The sequence below is a fragment of the Osmerus eperlanus genome, chromosome 17 (genome assembly GCF_963692335.1).
Source record: "Osmerus eperlanus chromosome 17, fOsmEpe2.1, whole genome shotgun sequence".
NCBI lineage: Eukaryota > Metazoa > Chordata > Actinopteri > Osmeriformes > Osmeridae > Osmerus > Osmerus eperlanus.
Window position 1 is genome coordinate 526,148 of NC_085034.1, and position 17,313 is coordinate 543,460.

The 17,313-nt window shown below is 52.0% G+C and overlaps 1 protein-coding gene across 1 annotated transcript in view; it reads left to right on the forward strand.

The window, feature by feature from the left end:
* Window positions 1-17,313, forward strand: part of LOC134038012 (plexin-B2-like) — a 28,565-nt gene that overhangs the window by 3,533 nt on the left and 7,719 nt on the right. The window contains exons 2-19 of the mRNA XM_062483605.1: window positions 10,278-10,786; window positions 10,999-11,325; window positions 12,448-12,735; window positions 12,840-13,151; window positions 13,342-13,439; window positions 13,536-13,662; window positions 13,833-13,989; window positions 14,084-14,195; window positions 14,375-14,486; window positions 14,710-14,811; window positions 15,061-15,159; window positions 15,377-15,464; window positions 15,649-15,815; window positions 15,920-16,068; window positions 16,146-16,308; window positions 16,499-16,635; window positions 16,723-16,908; window positions 17,015-17,126. Of these exons, the coding sequence (XP_062339589.1) occupies window positions 10,280-10,786; window positions 10,999-11,325; window positions 12,448-12,735; window positions 12,840-13,151; window positions 13,342-13,439; window positions 13,536-13,662; window positions 13,833-13,989; window positions 14,084-14,195; window positions 14,375-14,486; window positions 14,710-14,811; window positions 15,061-15,159; window positions 15,377-15,464; window positions 15,649-15,815; window positions 15,920-16,068; window positions 16,146-16,308; window positions 16,499-16,635; window positions 16,723-16,908; window positions 17,015-17,126 (3,243 nt within the window). The 5' untranslated portion in view covers window positions 10,278-10,279. The remainder of the gene's footprint in view (window positions 1-10,277; window positions 10,787-10,998; window positions 11,326-12,447; window positions 12,736-12,839; window positions 13,152-13,341; window positions 13,440-13,535; window positions 13,663-13,832; window positions 13,990-14,083; window positions 14,196-14,374; window positions 14,487-14,709; window positions 14,812-15,060; window positions 15,160-15,376; window positions 15,465-15,648; window positions 15,816-15,919; window positions 16,069-16,145; window positions 16,309-16,498; window positions 16,636-16,722; window positions 16,909-17,014; window positions 17,127-17,313) is intronic.

Consider the following 17,313-nt stretch of genomic DNA (forward strand, 5'->3'; position numbering starts at 1 on the left):
TGTGTGATTACACACACACAGATCACAGCAGCTTGTTTGCTTGTCGGCCTCTGAGTGTTTGTGCTTCTGTGTCCGAAGGTTGTGTTTGCTGTGGAAACAAGACTGCGCGTGCGCGTGTGTGTGTGCGTGTGCGTGCGTGCGCGTGCGTGCGTGGCCTCCTGTGTCCTAATAGCACTGCATGTGTCTGGAATGTGAGTTCTTTTATGCTGATTTCAGTTTCTCCTTCTTCCTGTGTGTGTTTGCCGGACTCCCAGTTGTAAATTCCTATCTCCATTCTGTGGTCAATTAGTCATCTGGACTTGGTTTATTTACATTGTAATGGAAACTCCCGTAGTCTGTTCCCAAATGCTCTCATTTCTCCTTCCTGCTCTCTTCCTCCTCCCTCTCTCTCCTCCCCCTCCTCCCTCTCTCCTCCCCCTCCTCTCTCCTCCCCCTCCTCCCTCTCTCCTCCCTTCTCTCTGTCTGACGTTTTAAGACACGTCCCATCCAGGAAGCAGATCAGTGTTGAAGGGAGCCATGTCTCTTTCTCTCCTTTTTTCTCACTTTCTATCTCTATCTATATAATTATACCTATTATTATATCTAATTATATATCAATTTCTCTCAATCTCTATACATCTATGTATAGCTCTACATATCTCTATATAATTATAGCTCTAATTATATCTCTAATTGCATATATAATGATATCTCCATTTCTTTCTCTCTAGCTCTCAAATTTGAACAGAAGCTCAACTTGCCTCTGGCATGACTACATAAATGTGTGTGTGCTTGTGGTTGTTTTTGTGTAATTTTGGTCTCAGTAATATCCTGCCTCTGTTGTTTATCCAAGGAATGTACATCCCCAGGAATTGTATAACCACAACACACACACACACACACACACACACACACAGTGTCCCCCATCAGTGTGACAGAGTGACCTGTGGTTCAGCTCTACAGGGAGCACATTCCTCTGATGGAGACTTTAAACATCCCTCCCTCTCCCTGATCTCTCTCTCTCTCCCTGATCTCTCTCTCTCTCCCTGATCTCTCTCTCTCCCTGATCTCTCTCTCTCTACACCCTCTCTCTCCCTGCGTCTCTCTCTACACCCTCTCTCTCCCTGATCGCTCTCTCTCTACACCATCTCTCTCTCTCTCTCTACACCCTCTCTCTCCCTGATTTCTCTCTCTCTCTCTACACCCTGTCTCTCCCTGATATCTCTCTCTCTACACCCTCTCTCTCCCTGATTTCTCTCTCTCTCTACACCCTCTCTCTCCCTGATTTCTCTCTCTCTCTCTACACCCTCTCTCTCCCTGATTTCTCTCTCTCTCTCTACACCCTCTCTCTCCCTGATTTCTCTCTCTCTCTCTACACCCTCTCTCTCCCTGATATCTCTCTCTCTCTACACCCTCTCTCTCCCTGATTTCTCTCTCTCTCTACACCCTCTCTCTCCCTGATTTCTCTCTCTCTCTCTACACCCTCTCTCTCCCTGATTTCTCTCTCTCTCTCTACACTCTCTCCCTGATCTCTCTCTCTCTCTCTACACCCTCTCTCTCCCTGATTTCTCTCTCTCTCTACACCCTCTCTCTCCCTGATTTCTCTCTCTCTCTCTCTACACCCTCTCTCTCCCTGATATCTCTCTCTCTACACCCTCTCTTTCCCTAATCTCTCTCTCTCTCTCTCTCTACACCCTCTCTCTCCCTGATCTCTCTCTCTCTCTCTCTACACCCTCTCTCTCCCTGATCTCTCTCTCTCTCTCTACACCCTCTCTCTCCCTGATCTCTCTCTCTCTCTACACCCTCTCTCTCCCTGATCTCTCTCTCTCTACACCCTCTCTCTTTCTGCATCTCTCTCTCTCTCCTGGCTGGTCCGTGTGTGTGATAACCACTCCATAAACAGTGATAGATTTATAAATATCCCCTTATCGTTCACCTGACAACAGCCTGCAACGAGCTGGCCTATTATGGGATGTCCTGGAGATTAGGAGGTCTGGTTTCCAATGGCAACAGGGTACAAGGTGCGAGTTTATACATTTTTATTTTTACAAAGTTAGTGTTTGGCTTCAATTGAACCTTGTCTTTCTTTTTCTCTCTCACACACACACACACACACACACACAGGGAGGGGGAGAATGTGGTGTGTGAGGCAGCCAGACATGTTATGATTTGCTGCACAGCAGCTCTGTCAAACATCCATTGAACACATTGTCCTTCCTCTCTCTGTCTCCATCCCTCTCTGTTCCCCTCTCTCTGTCTCTCTCTGTCTCTCTCTGTCTCTCTCTGTCTCTCTCTGTCTCTCTCCGTCTCTCTCTTTGTCTCTCTCCGTCTCTCATGCCATGTGGTCTGAGTAGATAAGACTCAGGGCTGTACTGGAGTCTGTGTTTGTCATGCAGCCATGTTGTATTGAAGAACAGAGACAGCAGAACATCACACAGGCTGATTACCCAGATGGTGTGATGGCTTGTTGTTACGAGGAACACACAGCTGCTGATGATGATGATGAGTTGGTGTAATTAACCTGGGTGTCTCTAAGATGGCAGCCATGACAGTCAGATGACTGATCGACCCTCTGTGTGTGTGTGTGTGTGTGTGTGTGTGTGTGCGCGTGTGTGTGTCCATATCCCCTCTTACAGGGGGTCACAGATGGGTATCGCTCAGTGGTGTTTTCACCCAGGTGTGTGACATATTAAATATGACACACACACACACCTGGGGTTTGGAGGTCATGCTCACTATCTGAATCCTCTCTGTATGCCTGGTGGAGGGGCTGTGCTGTTAGAGGAGAGGAGAGCAGAAGGAACTAATGGAGAGCAGTGATAGGAAGAGAGCAGTGATAGGAGGAGAGCAGTGATGGGAGGAAAAGGGGGTGGCCTCTGGGCAGTAGATCAACCTGTCTCTGTTGTCAAGGTTACCTGGTTACAACAAACTCACCAGTCTGACCTAGCACCTCTTTCGCTGACCAGATCAGCCAATAGGCAAGTTCCACCTCATGGTCTCTTGGTTTAACCTTATCTCTTCCCTGGATACAGTGTGTCTACTGTCAATACTGTGTGTGTCCCAAACTGTCCAATATGAGCTAGCCAGTTTTGTCTATGCTAGGCTAGGCTAACTCTTCCTATGGCTATAGCACTAGTTGGTTCCAGTGTAGCTTAGCCTAGCTTATGTTCCTAGATCTTTGAAGCTGTGCTTTGTATATCTCCCATCTGTATGTCTCTTTTTGAATAAAAGCGTCTGCTTTTATTGAGCGTCTCTCTTTCTCTCCTCAATGAGCCTGTTTAAACCAACAGCATTGGAAATCAATGGCTCCTTCCAGATCTTCTAGAACCTGCTCTGGTGGTTTTATTTGATGTTGTTTCATTTGCAGCCTAGAGACTCTTGCTCTCTCTTTAAGATCCTCTCTGGGTTTGTCTCTGTCTGTCTCTCTCTCTGTCCCTGTCTGTCTCTGTGTGGGGTATGGCCTCTATGGGCTGAGAAGAAATGAGAGAGGGGGAGAGATAGAGAGAGAGGGTTTGAGATGAGTGGAAGATATAAGGAGTGGGCAGAGTGTGTGTGTTCATGCGAGTGTCTGGCTGGTCTGTCCTCTTCCTCCACTACATTACCCACGATCACATGGTCACATGATCACAGAGATGGACACACACACACGCAGGGACGCACGCAGGGACAGGGTCTGCAGGGCCCAGCTGGGGAGCTCATGCTCGGCCCAGCTGGGGAGCTCATGCTCTGCCCAGACATCTTCAAAGAGCTGCAGTGGTTTAATCAGATGTTTGTTCTCTGGTTAATGCATGAGGCCATTTGTAGCTGCACTGTAATTAAGTCTCCAAAACTTCCGTGAGAAAAAAAAGGGATGTGTGTGTGTGTGTGTGCGTCTAGTGGGTTTTGATCTCCCCACACACTCCTCACCTCAACGCTTTGGTCAGGATTAAATATGAAAGGAAATCCCTTGTCTGGAAGGCTTCCACAAGCTCCTACCTGTGTGTGTGTGTGTGTGTGTGTGTGTGTTCTCTTCCGAGGAAGATGTGTGTGTGTGCTCCTGAGGAGAGTGTGTGGGGGGGGGGCAGAGGGAGAGACCTTAGGGGGCATGAGAAAGTTCTTTCAAGATTTTAATTGATGCTCTTCTGGCCTTTTCGCGTGTGTGTGTGCGTGTGTGTGTGTGTGTGTGTGTGTACGTACACCCTCAGTACCTAGCTACGTCCTGTTGGTTTCTCTGCAGTGTATGTAGAGCACCTTCCTTGCAACACCATATTAACCACACAAGTAGACACTACTGTACTGTACTGTCCTATACTGTACTGCACTCTGAATCTCCCTCTATCTCTTTCTTTCTCTCAATACAAACATCATAAATGTATCTATCCTTCCATGGGCACACACACACCATGCAAGGTTACTGCCTGTGTCAGCCTGACCTTGAGAAGTCTCTTGACTTGATATTCCATTAATCTGGGATAGATGAGTACTGCCTGGGGTGGAAGGTCTGACAGGGGGCTGTGATTGGTGGTGTGGGTGCTTGATTAGTGTGGTCTGGGCCCGTGGTAGAGAGCTCTTCTGGCTGATTGAGCCAGACAAGCTGATCACTGTTTATTAGAGAAACACTCCCTGCCTCTCTCTCTCTCTTCTTGATGTCTCTCAACCTGCTCCTGGCTGTGTTTGGAGAGGGGGGGGGGGGGGGACAGACAGGAAGTTGTTGAGTTGAATCAGGAAGTTGGCCTCTGACTCCTCCCATGGCCTGTCAATCGTCCATCAATCACGTGGCAGAACCCCTCTGGGCCTATGGTGTGATTGGGGAGTGTGGTCGCCGCCCTGCTCCAGGAAGTGTGTTCCTCCAGGAGAGAGGATCTCCTCCTCACAGCTGCTGCTGATGTCACAGGAAGTCACTGATCCTCACACAGGATCACACACAGGATCACACACAGGATCACACACAGGATCACACACAGGATCACACACAGGATCACACACAGGATCACACACAGGATCATACTCTCGCTCTCTCGCTCAAACAACAATTTGCAAGACACTGTGAAAAATTAAACGAAAATCAAAAACAACCAAAGTGAATAGCTACAGTGAAATGGACAACATATTACAAATAGAAGGCAACACTTCAAGGCTGGTCAGACTACACTTAGGGTTTCCCTCATTTCATATCACTCTTTAAGAAATCGTCCAGATAGGGGGGCTGTGTGTCCCTCCCCTAAGAGTACTTTCATCTTTTCATCATCAGACAGTGTGGTGAACGATGGTATAAGGGTTTCAAATTTATGAAAGAAATGCTGTCTGGTATTTCTGTAATGTTGGCAGTGTAGTAGAAAGTGCATCTCTGTCTCTACCTCACCTGTCGTACAGTGACCACATACTCTTTTTCAATGGCTAGACTGTGGTCAGCTGATCCTGTACTTGGTCACGATCTGTCTCTGATTTATATCTTTGACGGTATAAAGATATTTAGCCAATTCATAATCTCTGTGTGTCTCTGATTCTGTCTCTGTGTGTCTCTGTCTCTGATTCTGTCTCTGATTCTGTCTGTCTCTGTCTGTCTCTGATTCTGTCTCTGTGTGTCTCTGTCTGTCTCTGATTCTGTCTCTGTGTGTCTCTGTCTGTCTCTGATTCTGTCTCTGATTCTGTCTGTCTCTGATTCTGTCTCTGTCTGTCTCTGATTCTGTCTCTGTGTGTCTCTGTGTGTCTCTGTGTGTCTCTGTGTGTGAGTTCATGCTTCAGTCTTCACAGCTGCACCCTCATATATCTATATATACACACACACACACACACACGTACAAACTTACTCACATACACACTTGGGTACACAAGCACTTGCACACACTCGCATGCACGCTGACACACACACACACACACGCACGACATGAAGCAGAAGTGAAGCTGTCAGACCAGCTCAACACAGACCCCTGAAAACCCAGACCTGGTGACAGGCAGACAGACCTGGTGACAGGCAGACAGACAGACAGACAGACCTGGTGACAGACAGGCAGACAGACAGACCTGGTGACAGGCAGACAGACAGACCTGGTGACAGGCAGACAGACCTGGTGACAGGCAGACAGACCTGGTGACAGGCAGACAGACCTGGTGACAGACAGGCAGACAGACAGACAGACCTGGTGACAGGCAGACAGACCTGGTGACAGGCAGACAGACCTGGTGACAGGCAGACAGGCAGGCAGACCTGGTGACTGACAGACAGACAGGCAGGCAGACCTGGTGACTGACAGACAGACAGGCAGGCAGACCTGGTGACTGACAGACAGACAGGCAGGCAGACCTGGTGACAGGCAGGCAGACAGACAGACCTGGTGACAGACAGGCAGACAGACAGACCTGGTGACAGACAGGCAGACAGACAGGCCCTGCCCCCCCTAAGAGGAATGTAAAACATTCTGAGCAGAGCCAGATGTGGATACTCCCCCTGACCCCCCTCCCCGTGGCCTCTCACCCCAGCAACCCTCACCCTCCCTGGGCAGAGATCACTGGGAGGGGGGGGGGGCAGAGACACGGAGGGGAGGATACACGGAGAGAGAGAGAAACGATAAGAGAGAAATGGAGGGAGGAGTGATGGAGGGGGGAGGGAATGTCAGAAGGAGAGATGGAGAGAACACAGAATTAGAGGGGGAGTTGAAAGGGAGAGAGAGGATGTTTGCTTTAGGTCATGTGGGGCATTTCTGTGTGTGTGTGTGGCGGCCTCAAGCTGGACTGTGTGTGTGTGTGGCAGCCTCAAGCTGGACTGTGTGTGTGTGTGTGGCAGCCTCAAGCTGGACTGTGTGTGTGTGTGGCAGCCTCAAGCTGGACTGTGTGTGTGTGTTTGTGTGTGGCAGCCTCAAGCTGGACTGTGTGTGTGTGTGTGGCAGCCTCAAGCTGGACTGTGTGTGTGTGTGTGGCAGCCTCAAGCTGGACTGTGTGTGTGTGTTTGTGTGTGGCAGCCTCAAGCTGGACTGTGTGTGTGTGTTTGTGTGTGGCAGCCTCAAGCTGGACTGTGTGTGTGTGTGTGGCAGCCTCAAGCTGGACTGTGTGTGTGTGTGTGGCAGCCTCAAGCTGGACTGTGTGTGTGTGTTTGTGTGTGGCAGCCTCAAGCTGGACTGTGTGTGTGTGTGTGGCAGCCTCAAGCTGGACTGTGTGTGTGTGTGTGGCAGCCTCAAGCTGGACTGTGTGTGTGTGTGTGTGTGTGTGGCAGCCTCAAGCTGGACTGTGTGTGTGTGGCAGCCTCAAGCTGGACTGTGTGTGTGTGGCAGCCTCAAGCTGGACTGTGTGTGTGTGTTTGTGTGTGGCAGCCTCAAGCTGGACTGTGTGTGTGTGGCAGCCTCAAGCTGGACTGTGTGTGTGTGTGTGTGTGTGTGGCGGCCTCAAGCTGGACTGTGTGTGTGTGTGGCAGCCTCAAGCTGGACTGTGTGTGTGTGTGTTTGGGGCAACAGGATGTAAGAGCTGTTGATATGACGTCCCTGTAGAGTTGAACTGTTCACTGTCAGCAACTCTGCAGAACTCGCCACACTCACACACACACTCACACACACCTCTAAAGAGGACACCAGAAACATGTCTACTCTGTCAGGAGGAGAGAAACAGTTTACACCGAGCCCCAGAAAGACAGTGTTCTGTCCTTGAACTGCAGTCTGGCTCTGAGAGGGTGTGTGTGAGGGGGAGAGAGAGCAATGGGACTGATTTATAGTGATGGTGGAGGTAGAGATACAAAAGAAAGATGTGTGTGTGTGTTCATGAGTAAAGAGTGTGTATCTGCGCACATGCTGTTTGTTGGGCTTGCCTCCCACACATCCATCTTCAGACTTGCCCAAACGATCCCCTTCATCCTGCCAGACCAGAGTAGATGAGCTCAGAGCGCCAATGTCAGCACCACCACACTGCTTCTCCACAACTATTCATCTCTCTCTCTTTCTTTCACCCTTTCTCTCTCTCCTCCTCCCTCTCCCTCTCTCTCTATGTCTCTCTGTCCTCTCAATTCTTCCATTAATCTCTGAAATCGCCCTCTAACTCTGTCTCTCTGTGTCTGACAGAATGATGGTGCAGTAAAGCAGGCATGAGGAGGTGCACTCTCTGCTGGTAACATGTGCTATTCTCTAGAGATGTGCAGAACTGTTCTTGATAATCAGCCAGAACAGAAAGGCTGTGTGTGTGTGTGTGTGTCCAGGGGGCAGATACAGAGTTCAAGGGTTAATTGGAGACCCCAGGCCTTTTAAGGGCTTGTTTTCCTCCCAGACTGTCTGTCTAAACCCCCCCCCCCACACACACACACACACCCCACACACACCTTCCTGACTCCATCACTCTCTCATGTCGTAGTGAGGAGTGGACAGAGTTGATGGTGTTGCCATGGGAGCAGGGTTCAGGGTAGAAGAGAGTGCCGTGTCTGCCAAAGAGAGGAGGGGAGGTGGAGAGGATTCTTCTGTCTCCGGTGTTTCTCTCTCTGGCTCAGTGTGTGTGTGTGTGTGTGTGTGTAATGTTGCTGCCAGTTCTCTGTGGGTTTCGGCATTCTTCCTTATAAAGACACACACACACAGCTGTAGATGGGGTCATAAATACTAACCCCCCCCCCCTCCTTATTGACCCCCATGGACAGAGCAATGAGTCATCTTACCACCTCACCCTGATCTACAGGGATACGCACCCACGCCACACACACACCACACACACTGACTCTTCACAGCAGTTGTAGTTTACGAGGGGACAAGTGGTCTGAATTCAATTACAGAGTTAACTAACTTCCAGAAGGGAGGACTCTCTCTCACACACACACTCACACACACACACACACACACACACACACACACACACACACACACACACACAGTCTTAGATGTGTCTATAGAACTGTGTGTTGGATGATGTCACACACTTTGGAACGTGAGAATAAGAAGTTCAGAGAATCAGCCGTGCTGATCCAATCCCTCCCTCATCATACCAGTAGAACATCCCACTGCTTACGAGGATCAGCGTTCTCAATACTGATGATGGCTTAACGTGTGTGTGTGTGTGTGTGTGTGAGACAGGAGAGGAGCCAGGAAGCTGTTGGCACAGTGATGTCATTTCTCCTGTAGGGTTAGGTGCAATATCAATCAGCTAAATACTTTCCCTACAGAGGAAATGCAGTGTTTTTCTCAGCCCTTGTTTCCTGGGAGAGGAGAATGAAACAGGAAACAAGACTTTACCCCTCCCTCCTCTCACTAGACTGTGTTACTTTTGACACACACAGTTTCTCCATAATGGTGTTGTCAGCAGTTTCATGATGATTAACATGATCCTCTCACCAAACTCATTATCATGTGAGCTAGCATAGCCTATATTATCCCTGCTGTGTGTGTATCAGCTTAAGTGCTGTAACCAGCACTTAAGCTGATGTCTAAATTAAATGTGCTCATGTATAGAGGAGAGAGAGAGACACTAACAGTTGTTTCATATCAGTGTGAACAGACTAAAACATGATCCAGTCCTACAGGTTTGCCAGGTCATTGTGTGTGTGTGTGGTGATTGTGTCCGTCTGACTGTGTGTGTGTGTGTGTGTGTGGGTGACTGGGTATGTGCCCATACTGTATGTGGGTCCAAGGTCCACAAACTAGAGTCCCTCCTGGGAAGTAACAAAGTACAAATATACATATAACAAATACTTTGTTACTGTACTTGAATAATAATAATTTTCTAGTACTTCACTTACACTTGAACGTGTAAGTGAACTTTAAGACTTTACCTAAAAAATATATTTTAAAAAAAGTTTTGAAAAACAGGTTTTGAAAGGTTGAAAAAATATATTATAAATTATATATATCTCACGCACACACACACACGCGCACACACCCTCTGTCTGGTCTTCTCCAGTGTCAGCTTTTGTATGGAACCATGTCCCTCAGTGGTACAATGCCGCCTGTGTGTGTGTGTGTGTGTGTGTGCCTCGGAAGCCAGCTAGACGTGTGTGTGTGTGTGTGTGGCTATACAGTAGGGTCAGATGGGCTGTCGTCAAACTGTTCTTCTGACCACCTGACTGGAGAGAGGAGGAGAGGAGGGTTTCTTAGCTGAGAGAGGGATTTAGAGAGCTGATGTCTCCTAACTTCTGGATAACGTCTTGTTTACAACCTCCTGATTCAACTGCTGCTAGAGTGAGCTCAGGCAGCGCACACACACACACACACACACACACACACACACACACACACACACACAGGTACACACCGACTGACTAATGGAACCACTGTTCGTGTCAGATAACTAATTAAACCACTTTCTCTCCTCATTTCTCCCCCTCTCCTCTCTTTCTCCCCCCACCCTTCCTCCCCCAGACATGGAGGGGTGGTGGCGGGCGGCCCTGTGCCTCCTGGCGTCTCTCTACCCTAGCTCCACCCAGGCGGGCGACCCCGTCTTCTCGTCCGACACCCTCATCAACAACGTAGTGCGTGACCCCGCCACGGGGCGCGTGTACGTGGGCGCAGTCAACACCGTGCTGCAGCTCTCCTCCGACCTGCTGCTCCAGGCCCGCTCCCTCACCGGCCCGGTGAAGGACAGCCGCTCCTGCACGCCCCCGGTCACGGCCGCCTGCACGGAGAGGGTGGAGACGGACAACCACAACAAGCTGCTGCTGGTGGGCCCGGGGGGGCAGCTGGTGCTGTGCGGGAGCGTGTTCAGGGGGCTCTGCTCGTTGAGGAACCTGACGGACGTGGAGCAGCTCCTCTACTTCAGCGACACCAAGGGGGAGAAGACTTATGTGGCCAGCGCCGAGGAGGGCGTGTCTGTGGTCGGGGTGATGTCATACTTCGTCACCAAGGACAACGAGAACCTGACGGTGTTTGTGGTGAGGGGCGGGGCTGGGGTTAGGGGTTGTGGTCAGGATAAGGCAGGGCCCGTGATGTGCAGTTAGTAGGATTTGAATGATTGAAATATTAGTATCATTTGATTACTCGTCCTTTCTCTCCCTCTGTCCTCCCTCCCCTCCCTCCCTCCCTCCCTCCCTCCTCCCCTCCCCTCCCTCCCTCCCTCCCTCCCTCCCCCCCCCCCACCCCCCAGGTGGGGAAGGGCTATGGCAGTCAGGACAGCACCAAGCTCATCAGCACCCGGGTCCTGCAGGACTACTCTGATTGGGTGGTGTTTGACAGCATCATCGAGGCGTCGGCCGTGCAGGCCAGCCCCTTCGTGCTCAGCTACCTGCACGACTTCCGCTTTGTCTTCAAGCACCACGGCTTTGTCTACTTCCTGTACTCGCGCACGCTCAGCGCCCAGGACAGCCGGACATACACCTTCCTGTCCCGCATGTGTGAGAACGACCACAGCTACTACTCCTACACTGAGCTGCAGCTCAACTGCAGCGCCACCAACAGGTTCAACAAGGTTCAGGTGAGAGGGCAGGACTGGACCTGGGACTAGGACCAGACCAGACCTACACCTGGACCAGACCAGACCTACACCTGGACCAGACCAGACCTACACCTGGACCAGACCTGACCTACACCTGGACCAGACCAGACCTACACCTGGACCAGACCAGACCTACACCTGGACCAGACCAGACCTACACCTGGACCAGACCTGACCTACACCTGGACCAGACCAGACCTACACCTGGACCAGACCTACACCAAACCAGGACTAGGACCAGACCAGACCTACACCTGGACCAGACCAGACCTACACCAAACCAGGACTAGGACCAGACCAGACCTACACCAAACCAGGACTAGGACCAGACCAGACCTACACCTGGACCAGACCAGACCTACACCAAACCAGGACTAGGACCAGACCAGACCTACACCTGGACCAGACCAGACCTACACCAGGACCAGACCGGACCAGGACTAGGACCAGACCAGACCTACACCAGGACCAGACCTACACCAAACCAGGACCAGGACCAGACCAGACCTACACCAGGACCAGGACTAGGACCAGACCAGACCAGGACCAGACCAGACTTACACCAGGACTAGGACCAGACCTACACCAAACCAGGACTAGGACCAGACCTACACCAGGACTAGGACCAGACCAGACTTACACCTGGACTAGGACCAGACCAGACTTGCACCAGGACTAGGACCAGACCTACACCTGGACTAGGACCAGACCAGACCTACGCCAAACCAGGACTAGGACCAGACCTACACCAGGACTAGGACCAGACCAGACTTACACCAGGACTAGGACCAGACCTACACCAAACCAGGACTAGGACCAGACCAGACCTACACCAAACCAGGACTAGGACCAGACCAGACCTACGCCAAACCAGGACTAGGACCAGACCAGACCTACACCTGGACTAGGACCAGACCAGACTTGCACCAGGACTAGGACCAGACCAGACCTACACCTGGACTAGGACCAGACCAGACTTGCACCAGGACTAGGACCAGACCAGACCTACACCTGGACTAGGACCAGACCAGACCTACACCAGGATTAGGACCAGAACTAGAAGCATACCAGAATATTTATAAATCTCCATCCTCCCCCCAGGCTGCCTATGTGTCGGAGCCTGGCTTGGCCTTGGCCAGTAACCTGACCCTGTCGGGTGGCTGGGGCGTGGTGGAGCCTGCGGACCCGGTCCTGTTCGTGGTGCTGAGTGCAGAGGACGAGGGGGGCTCCAGCTCAGGGCTGTGTCTGTACCCCCTGGAGGCAGTGAACAAGCGGCTGGTGGAGATCATCTCAGCCTGCTACAGCCACGCTGGCAAGATCAACGACCGGCCTGCCGTCTACACACCCTACTCCTCCAAACCGGAGGAGCTCTGCATCACCAAGAACGAGGTGAGGAACACACACACACGCACACAAGAACACACACAGGAACACACACAAAGACGACACCCCCTGAGGTATATAAGAAGCATGATTCTGTTGTCCCCCTTCAGGACATGGCCTCTAAGTACCGCTGCGGGGCGGAGTTCCTGCCCTCCCCACTGGCCAGCAAGTCCGAATTCGCCCTGACCTCCGACCCTGCCTACTCCAGGAAGGGTCACCTGACGGCCGTGGCGGTCGCCGTGGAGACGGAGCATGCGGTGGCGTTCCTAGGGACGGGCGAGGGGGAGGTGCTGAAGCTGCACCTGTCGTCCCGGCCGGAGGTGTACGGCCGCACCCCCTCTGACGGGACGGGGGGCCGAGTCAACAAGAACCTGCTGCTCAGCTCAGACCTCACGCACCTGTACGTCGCCACGGAGAGGAAGGTCGGTTGCCGCAGACATGGTCGAACCTCTCCGTGATGATCGATCCCAGTGACTGTGAGGTCATGTGACTGTGGTCATGTGACCGTGAGGTCATTGGGGGTTGATCACATGGGAGTTTGGCTGGATATGTCACCTGTATCATCAGAGTCTTGTTTGTGAGGGTTGTTAAAGTGTGTGTGTGTGTGTTCAGATCTCCAAGGTACCAGTGCAGGCGTGTAACAGGCCAGACTGCCAGTCCTGCATGAGCCTCAAGGACCCTTACTGTGGCTGGTGTGTCCTGGAGAGCAGGTGAGTGCTCATGGGAAATGTAGTTTCCTCCTGTCAACGCCCATGTATGGTTAACCAGGAGTTCAAGCCAGTGTGTGATTGGCTGTCGTCCTTCAGGTGTACCAGAAAGGGGGAGTGTGATAGGTCTGCGGAGGACAACACCTGGCTGTGGAGCCCCAATCAACAGTGTGTTCAGATCCAGAGCTTCAACCCCCCCAACCTCAGCAACAAGAAGACCCAGCAGGTCTCACACTCTCTCTCTCTCACGCTCTCACACGCTCTCTCTCTCACGCTCTCTCTCTCTCTCTCACGCTCTCTCTCTCTCTCACACTCACACTCTCTCTCACACTCTCCTGCTCTCTCACGTTTCCAATGTAGTCGTTCTCTCCACCCTCTCCTTCTTCTCTTCCCCAGGTGGGGATCACAGTTCCTTCCCTCCCCAGGTTAGGGCCCTCTGATAAGCTGAAGTGTGTGTTTGGCTCCTTCCAAAGCCAGGCTGTGATGATTGACAGCATGGTGACCTGTAGCCTGCCTGATCCTGTGGATATCCCGCCCACTCCTGACAGTCAAGGTAGATGGTCCTCACGCTACTCCTCTGGTTGTAGAGGTTGAAAACCTGACAAGCAATTAACAAATCAATCAACCAATCCCTGTGCTGCGTGCAGACTTTGTGGCGGTACCGGTCGCAGTCCTGGTGAACGGGAGCATCACGGTCACGTCCGGAGAGTTCCGCTTCTACAGCTGCGCCGCCACCGTCAGGAAGTCCCAGAACACTCCGTGAGTACCACTTCCTGTCCGACACCTGACCGCTACAGAAGCTCGCTGGGTTAGCGCTGTTAGCTGGATCAGTTCCCTGTCAGCTCTCCACTCTCATTGGCTAGTCCTCCCCGTGATGCCCTGCCCCTGCTCTGTGATTGGCTGCTCTGTGATTGGCTGCTCTGTGATTGGCCTTGCAGGTGTATTTCGTGCGTGACCAGTGAGTGGGGCTGCCAGTGGAACAGCCGTGATCACGTGTGCAGTGACAACAGCGAGGCAGAAGGGGGCGCTCACGTCATCAAACCTCTGCAGGTGAGGAGGGGCCACAGGCAGCAGTATTCCTTTAGCAGATTATTCTATCCAAAGCTAATGAACCTGTGACTTCATGATCTGTAGTCAAAGGCTGATCTCTACCCGTCACTCAACTGGTAACACTGGTGTTAACCTGGTACCAATCTTGTACAAACCAAGATTTGTAATTTGAACTAAGCCAAACCCATCAGTGACCTGGTGCTGAAGTGTGTTCTCTCTCCAGAAGGACAGCTGTCCCCGGTTTGAGAGCCCAGACCCTCAACTGCTCCCTGTGGGCCTCCGTGTCCCCCTCCGCTTCCAGGGCAGGAACCTGGGCAGCTACACGGTCAGACACCACTCACTTCCAGGATCTCTGCGTTAACTTCCTGTGGTTATTTCCTGGGTTGTCTTCTTCTGTGGTGTGGTGTTCAGCCTCTCTCTGGTTGATCAGAGAATGTCTGGCACAGCTCTCCTAGTGAATAACCAGAGGTGTTTTGGCCCTAACCCTAACCCCAACCACCTTGTCAACATGTTTCATATCTACTCTAGGTAGACTAGCTGACTCCTCCCCCTCTGACTCCTCCCCTCCCCCCAGGGTCGACGGTTCACGATCGGGACTGAGCTGATGCAGCAGGTGGAGAAGGACGTGGTGTTTGATGAGGACTCGAACCAGGGATCCTTCAGTGGCTACGAGGTACGCACCTAACCCCGCGCTCTCGCTCTCTCTCTCAATCCCTCCATCCCTCTCTCCTTTCAACACCTCTTCTCTGTATTTTTCTCTTTTCTCAATACCTCCTATCTCTTTTTTCAGTCCATCTCCTCCATCTATGAGTCCATATCACTGAAATTGTTCCTAATTATCCTTCTCTTTCTAATGATGTGTGTGTGTGTGTGTGTGTGTGTGTGTTCAGTTTACCTATGAAAAACAGCAGGAGGTAAATGTGTCGTTCCACATCAAAGACAGTTACACAGAGAGGAGGGTGGACAGCACACTGACAGGTAGGAATCTACACACACACGCATTCACACACAGACACATGCGCACACACACACACATGCACGCACGCACACACACATGCACGCACACGCACACAGACACACATGCACGCACATATACTACACACACACACAACACAAGCCACCCCCACACACACACACCTCCCCCTCTCTCTCTCTGTTGTAGTGGTTGTGTATAACTGCTCTGTGGGCCGTGAGGACTGCAGCCTCTGCAGGAGCGCTGAGCCCAGGTTCCAGTGTGTGTGGTGCCCCTCCTCCAGGACCTGCACACACACCCTGCTCTGCCCCTCCTCCCTGGAGACCCCCACCTGCCCCAGCCCCACCATCACTGGAGTAAGACACACAGACACACACACACCTCAAGGTGCTATGAACAGTCAGTTGATCAGTCTAATCAAATCTATCTATATGATCCTCCTTCTCTCCTCCCCCTCCAGATCTCCCCCCTGTTCGGGCCCCTGGCGGGCGGGATCTCCCTCACCCTGCGGGGGAGCAACCTGGGGGTGAGGGCGGGGGACGTGAGGAGGATCACTGTGGCGGGGGTGGAGTGTGTTCACCTGGAGGACAGATACTCCGTCTCCACCAGGTCAGCTGGGGTGTGTGTGTGTGTGTGTGACATGGTTGTGTGTTCCTGCTCCTGTGTAACCCCCCTGTCCCCCTCAGTGTGGTGTGTGAGGTGGGTCCGGCATGGCCCCCCGCCCCCGCCCTGCCCCCCCCAGCAGACCTGCCCCCCCCAGAAGACCCCCCTCAACGCAGGGAGGGAGTGGTGGAGGTGGAGGTGGAGGGGGGGCGCTGGGGCAGGTCACAGGTCGTCTTCACCTACAGGGTAAGAGCTGCTCTCACATCCCCCTCTCTCGTGGGATCATTTGGCAGAACTGTCAGTGCTCTAATTCCTGGCTCTCCCCAAGGGATGGAGAGAGAGAGACAGAGGTTCATTTGTTGCATTAAGTTGATCATTCTTAAAAAGCTTCTTAAATTTTCCATGCGCATCAACACGTGCGTGTGTGTGTGTGTAGGATCCCGCCCCCTCCTCGGTGCAGCCCGAGCAAGGCCCGGCCGCCGGAGGCACGGTGATCACCATCACAGGCACCAGCCTGGACACGGCCACTACAGATGATGTCACCATCACCGTGGGGGGCGTGCCCTGCCAAGTGTAAGGGCATGATGGGTAATATCTTTAAAGTACGTCTCGCTGATTGGACTGTCCAACTCACCTGCACCCCCCCCCCCCCCCCCCCAGCTTGTCGTTTGGGAGTCACCTCACCTGTCAGACAGGTGGGTACGCGGGCCAGAAGCTGCCCTCCCCTCTCTTACCCGTCATCGTGAGCTACGGCCGGAACACCTCCAGGGAGGTCAGAGGTCATCACTTCCAGTACTGGGACAACCCCAAGGTCACAGACTACAATCCCAAAACCAGCTTCCACTGGTGAGGCAGCTGGGCTGAGTCTGGACTGGCCGCTCGACTTACTGATTGATCTAATGCTGGACTGGTTGATTGATTAATTGATTTAATTATACTGTGTGTGTTCCAGTGGGGGCAGGAGGGTCGTGGTTCAGGGGTCAGGATTTGACCTCATCCAGAGAGCCACCATGACAGTGCTGCCCTCTACTGACGAGGAAGTGTACAACACCACTACTGCAGAGGTGTGTGTGTGTTAGGAGGGAGTGGGGCAGAGACAGGAAAGTAACAAAGTACAAATACTTTGTTTTCTGTGTAGTAGATTCTTCTTGTATCACTTCTTCTTTACTTCACTATTTATTTTTCTGGAAAAAAAAAGTTCGAAAAAGTTCAGAAAAATATTTTTTGACAAAATATTACTTATACTTTCCG